This window comes from Dipodomys ordii, unplaced genomic scaffold, assembly GCF_000151885.1.
Source record: "Dipodomys ordii isolate 6190 unplaced genomic scaffold, Dord_2.0 Scaffold17, whole genome shotgun sequence".
NCBI classification, from domain to species: domain Eukaryota; kingdom Metazoa; phylum Chordata; class Mammalia; order Rodentia; family Heteromyidae; genus Dipodomys; species Dipodomys ordii.
In genome coordinates, this window is record NW_012267233.1 from 15,518,737 (window position 1) to 15,525,087 (window position 6,351).

At 39.6% G+C, this 6,351-nt stretch overlaps 1 protein-coding gene across 1 annotated transcript in view; it reads left to right on the forward strand.

The window, feature by feature from the left end:
• The window catches only part of Kiaa1429 (KIAA1429 ortholog), a 75,297-nt gene extending 69,323 nt beyond the window's left edge, over window positions 1-5,974 (forward strand). Inside the window, exons 20-22 of the mRNA XM_013012402.1 lie at window positions 1,945-2,293; window positions 3,412-3,555; window positions 4,811-5,974. Coding sequence (XP_012867856.1) covers window positions 1,945-2,293; window positions 3,412-3,555; window positions 4,811-4,965 — 648 coding nt within the window. The 3' untranslated portion in view covers window positions 4,966-5,974. The remainder of the gene's footprint in view (window positions 1-1,944; window positions 2,294-3,411; window positions 3,556-4,810) is intronic.
• The last annotated feature ends 377 nt before the right edge of the window (window positions 5,975-6,351 follow it).

Here is a 6,351-nt window from a genome sequence, read left to right on the forward strand (position 1 = left end):
AAAAAAAAAAAAGATGCATAACTCTTAAAAAAAAAAGTTGATATAGCATCTGTGAGACAACAAATGAACTTGAATCATACCAACACATTAGCTACAACACAACACTTGAATCGTAATTTTTTTTGGTACTAGTCCTGGGACTTGAACTCAGGGCTTTGTTCCTGAGCTATTTTTTTGGTTAAGGTTAGCACTTGAGCTAACCTTGAGTATAGTATATTTGTTACTTGTTTTCTTTTCCTTTGGTGCTTGGGATTGAACCCAAATCATTGCCCTTGCTAATCATTGCTCTATCACTAATTTACTCCCAGCCTCTGTTATTTACCAGAATTTAGAAAGCTTGAATTAGTATATCAGATTGCTTGTGTTTGTGTGTGTGTATGTATGTATGTGTGTGTCTATCTGTCTGTCTGTCTCTCTCTGTCTCTCTCAGCTGTCATGGGGCTTGAACTCAAGGCCTAGTTGCTGTCCTTAAGCATTTTTGCTGAAAGCTAGCATTCTGCCACTTGAGCTATAGCTCACTTCCAGCTTTTTGGTAGTTAATTAGAGATAAGAGTCTGATAAGCTGGGTGCTGGTGGCTCATGCCTGTAATCCTAGCTACTCAAGAAGCTGAGATCTGAGGATCACAGTTCAAAGCCAGCTGGGACAGGAAAAGTCCATGAAACTCTTATCTCCAGTTAACCAGCAGAAAACAGGAAGTGGCGCTGTGGCTGAAGTGGTACAGTGCTTGCCTAGAGCTGAAGAGCTTGGGCAGCACCCAGGCCCAGAGTTCAAGCCCCACAACAGAACAGCAAAACAAAAAGAAAAACAACAGAGACTGATAGATTTTTTCTTTCCTAATCCATCTTCAAACCATGATTCTCAGATCTCAGCCTTTAGCTAGCTTTATGGGTGTGAACCACCACCATCACCTAAGTTCCCAGCTCAGCTTTTATTTTTTTAATTTTTTTATTGTGAAAATACCATACAGAGGGGTTACAATTACATGGGTAAGGTAATGAGTACATTTCTTCTTTTTTTTTTTTTTTTTTTTACATTTTGTTTGTTTGTTTTTTGGGTCAGGTCATGGGGCCTGAACTTTTGAGCCTGGGCGCTATCCCTCAGCTCTTCAGCTCAAGGCTAATGTTCTACCACTTGAGCCACAGCACCACATCTGGCTCTTTTTTCTTTTTGCTTATGTGGTGTTGAGGAATCAAACCCAGGGCCTCATGCATGCAATGTAAGTGCTCTACCACTAAGCCACCTTCCCAGACCATGAGTACATTTCTTATCAAGCTTGGGTGCTGTCCCTTAGCTCTTCAGCTGTAGACTAGTGCTCTACCACTTGAGCCTCAGCCCCACTTCCGGCATTTTCTGCTTATGTGTTGCTGAGGAATTGAACCAAGGGCATCATGCATGCAAGGCAAGCACTCTACCACTGAGCCACCTTTCTAACCTGTCAGAATGCTTTTAAAATTTGTCATTTATGCCAGGCCCTGTGTGGCTCACACTTGTAATCCTCGCTACTCAGGCATTTGAGATCTGAGAATCACTGTTCAAATCAAAGCTGGTAGATTACCAGCTTTGAGCAAAAAAAGGAGATAAAGAACATGAGGATTGGGGCTGGGAATGTGGCTCAAGTGGTAGAGTGCTAGCCTTGGGCAAAAGAAGGTCAGGGACAGTCCCCAGGCCCTGACTGAGTTCAAGCCCCAGGACTGGCAAAAGAAAAAAAGAGAGAACATGAGGACTTAAGTTCAAGTCCTGGTATCAGCATACACAAAAAAAGTTATTTTTACCCTTAAAATATGAGCACTAGTCTTAGGTATGTTATTTTATTCCAGAAGTAATAAAACTTAGAGATTTTACAGAATTGGAATAAGAAAATAATGAAATTTAGTTTTTAATATTGCAAAGGTTGGCTTAATACATTTTTACCAAAAATAGGAAAACTTTTTTTTTTAATGGAGTGTTTTTGCTTTCATAGTGGAAAATCTGAATATATTGAACCTGCCAAACGAGCTCATGTTGTGCCACCACCAAGAGGAAGGGGCAGGGGAGGTTTTGGACAGGGTATACGACCCCATGATATTTTTCGTCAGAGAAAACAGAACACAAGTAGACCTCCATCTATGCATGTGGATGACTTCGTTGCAGCTGAAAGTAAAGAAGTGGTCCCTCAAGATGGAATACCTCCACCAAAACGGCCACTCAAAGTATCACAGAAGATTTCTTCCCGTGGTGGGTTTTCAGGAAATCGAGGAGGACGAGGTGCTTTTCATAGTCAGAATAGGTTTTTCACACCACCTGCTTCAAAAGGTAACTATGTATGTATATATTTTAATGGGTTAGAATATTGGAATGTTATTACTTGTGATTCAGATAAAGGGTGATACAGAGAAACTATTTTTTTTGTGTTTAAAGTTGAGCTGTCTCTAGACAAATATTACTATTTGTAGAGTCCTCTGCTGGATAGAAAAATAGAAAAGAAAACCCTATAAACCTTTTTTAGTTATTAGCCTTTGCTATATTGTGTTTTTAGTGATTTCAAAGAACAGTTTTGCAAGTTATTTTCCTTCTTACATTGGAAATATATTCTGAGTAATACCCATACATTATTTTCACAATTGAACTAATTTTTATCAGTTTCCTTAAGATAGTTCTGTGTAATACATGCCTCTTCCCTTATCTGTTGTCTTTATTTTCAAACAAGGTTTTTATATGTGGCCTAACCCAGCCTTGATCTCATGATCCTTCAACACCAACTTCCCAAGTGCGAGGATTACAGGCATCTTTCACCATGACCAGTTTTAGAAATTGCTCTTTACTAGCAGACTGATGATATGTTTTTATTCCTGCTGATTTAGGTGGATATATATGGAAGAAAATAGGAATCTACATTAATGGATATCAGGAACAATTACAAGCGCCACATGTTGTTGTAGCCTCATACCAACCCCATACTGTAGGTTCTGCTAATAACCTGATTTACCAAAGAAAATATTGTCATACAGTTGATCAGATCACATAACTATAAGTGGCAGAAAAAGTATGGAAACCAGTTGGGCGCTGGTGGCTCACACCTGTAATCCTAGCTACTCTGGAGGCTGAGACCTGAGGATAGCAGTTCAAAGCCAACCCTGGCAGGAAGTCTGTTGAGACTCTTTATCAGTAATTAATCACCAGAAAACCAGAAGTGGTGCTGTGGCTCAAGTGGCAGAGCACTTGCCTTGAGCTGAAGAGCTGAGGGACAGTGCCCAGACCTGGAGTTCAAGCCCCATGACCGACCAGAAAAAAAAAGTATGGAAACTGATAGCTGCTGCTCATAACCACTTTCTCATTCTATCAGTACTGGTGCAATCAAAAGAATAACAAGGAAAAAAAAATGACAATTGAAATGAGAGAAACAGATTTTGATTGTGTTGTTTTGTTTTTAGGAAATTATAGTCGTCGAGAGGGAACAAGAGGGTCCAGTTGGAGTGCTCAGAATACTCCTCGAGGAAATTACAATGAAAGTCGTGGAGGCCAGAGCAATTTTAATAGGGGCCCTCTTCCTCCATTACGACCACTTAGTTCTACAGGTACATGGCTATCCCCACTTGATTCTGCTGAGAAAGGGGAGATGAATTCCTTCTTTTCAAATTGTTGAATGTCATATACTCTCATAACAAAAGTATATATTTTTTCTTTTTCAAAATCATTACCAAGTGATTCAGAAGTAGCTTTGGTTTTATTACAGTATCAGTTTAATTTGGCAAATTCTTTTTTTTTTTTGTCAGTTATAGGGCTTGAACTCTGGGCCTGGGTATTGTCCCTCAGCTCTTCAGCTCAAGGCAAGCACTCCTCTTGAGCCACAGTGCCACTTCAGGTTTTCTGGTGGTTTGTTAAGAGATAAAGAATCTCATGAACTTTCCTGCTAGGGCTGGCTTTGAACTGTGATACTCAAATTTCAGCCTCCTGAGGAGCTAGTATTACAGACATGAGCCACCAGCACCCAGCCCAAATTGTATTTATTTATTTATTTTGGGTACGATCGTGGGGCCTGAACTCTGGGCCTGGGCACTGTCCCTCAGCTCTTCAGCTCAAGGCTAGCGCTCTACCACTTGAGCCACAGCACCACTTCCGGCTTTTTTCTTTTTGCTTATGTGGTGCTGAGGAATTGAACCCAGGGCTTCATGCATGGAAGGCAAGCGCTCTACCACTGAGCCACCTTTCCAGCCCCAAATTGTATATTTTAAATAGACCAACTATATGATTATATAAGAATAATATCTCCAATAAACCACTAGAAAACCAGAAGAGGCACTGTGGCTCAAGTGGTAGAGCACTAGCCTTATGCTGAAGAGCTGAGGGACACTACCCAGGCCCGAGTTCAAGCCCCACGACCACCACCAACAAAAATAACACACACACACACGCACACACAAAATTTGGCTGGTGCCAGTGGCTCATACTTGTAATCCTAGCTACTTGGGAGGCTGAGATCTGAGGATCATGGTTTGAAACCAGCCCAGATTATGAAGTCTATGAGATTCTTGTCTCTAGTTAACCACAAGAAAGATGGAAATGGAACTGTGGCCCAAGTGTTAGAGTGTTTAGGCCCTGAGTTCAAGCCCCAGGACCAGCACAACAAAAACATAGATAGATAGATAGATAGGATACATTAGGTAAGAGTATATACTTTGACAGTCCTTATCACATTCATAGAGCTTTTATGTGAGTTTATTCTGACACAGAATAATTCTTTCCTTGTGATTGTTGCCTTAACATTAATATTTTAGTAATAAGGAAAGAAAGGATGGTGGAACTAAAACCTTTTTTTTTCTTTTTAAACAGGCTACCGTCCAAGTCCTCGGGATCGTGCTTCTAGAGGTCGTGGGGGACTTGGACCTTCTTGGGCTAGTGCAAATAGTGGCAGTGGAGGCTCAAGAGGAAAGTTTGTTAGCGGTGGCAGTGGTAGAGGTCGTCATGTACGGTCATTTACTCGATAAAAATGCTTTTGGGAACACACTAAGTATATATGAACATTTCATGAGGACAAAAATAATAAGACATTGAAGGACCAATTTAGACTTAGCAGTTATATCTGGAGACATCTGAGAGAATATTTTTTATCTGAAGAAAGCAGATTTTGTTTGATACCTAATGAGATTTCAATAAAAATCCAAACTTTGTATGTATGTTTGTATATATTTTCCCCTTTTTATATGACTTATTTATTTAGAAAAATTTCTAGGTAGAAAGAGAAAAACTAAATGACTTGTTTTATATTTTTCTTGCCTATTCCACAGGTGTTCCCAGACTTTTCTCAGCCCATGACACCCTTTAGTGTCTCTGTAATTTTTTCACAGCATCCCTAGGCCAAAAGGAAATATATCACTTTTGTTTATTAAAATTAGGTCCAAGCAACTTAAGAATTTACTTAATCACTACTAGTAATGAGATCACAACTAGCACTGCACAATGTTTTAAATCAGTATAATTTCCTGTTCACTATTCTTGCACAGTACTTCTCATCAAACTGCTGAAAGTTTTATAAAGATAATACTGTCATTGCGAGGAGGAATATATTATCTAATGATGAAAATATAAACTACCTCGAATTAATAGTGTTTTGGTTCCCAGCAGGTGTTGCGTTTCTTCAAAAATTTAAAATATTCTGTGGCACTTACATTAATTTATTAAGGTGCCTAGTACAGTTTCAGAATCATAGCTGCACCAAAAAAACCCATTTCTCTTTATGTTGGAAAGAAATATATACAAACTTTGTGTTTCAGCTTTGGACCTATTGATGCTATTTTATTATGGTTATTTAAAGCCCAAAATGAGGCACATCCTAATACTATTATTTTGGGGATCAGAAACATCTAGTAAAAGCTGAATTTTATATTAAAAAGAAAGCTTATAACTTTGTGAAAGTAGCCATATTTTCCCCAAGGTATGTCTTAACACACTGAACCTATATATCTGACATAAAATACAGAGTTCTCATGAACAAAACATAAGTGTATGTGTCTCATTCTCTTGTTTCATCAATCTTTGTGTGAAAGAAAGTCTCTGTTCATTAAGATAATGGCAAGGCTGGGGATGTAGCTCAATGATAAAAAGTACTTGACTAGCCGGGCTCTAGTGGCTCACGCCTGTAATCCTAGCTACTCAGGAGGCTGAGATCTGAGAATCACGGTTCAAAGCCAGCCCAGGCAGGAGAGACTGTGAGACTCGTATCTCCAATAAACCACCAGAAAACCGGAAGTGGCACTGTAGCTCAAGTGGTAGAGCGCTCACCTTGAACTGAAGAGCTGAGGGACAGCGCCCAGGCCCAGAGTTCAAGTCCCATTACCGACCAAAAAAAAAAAATCTTCTTTATTGGGCTGGGA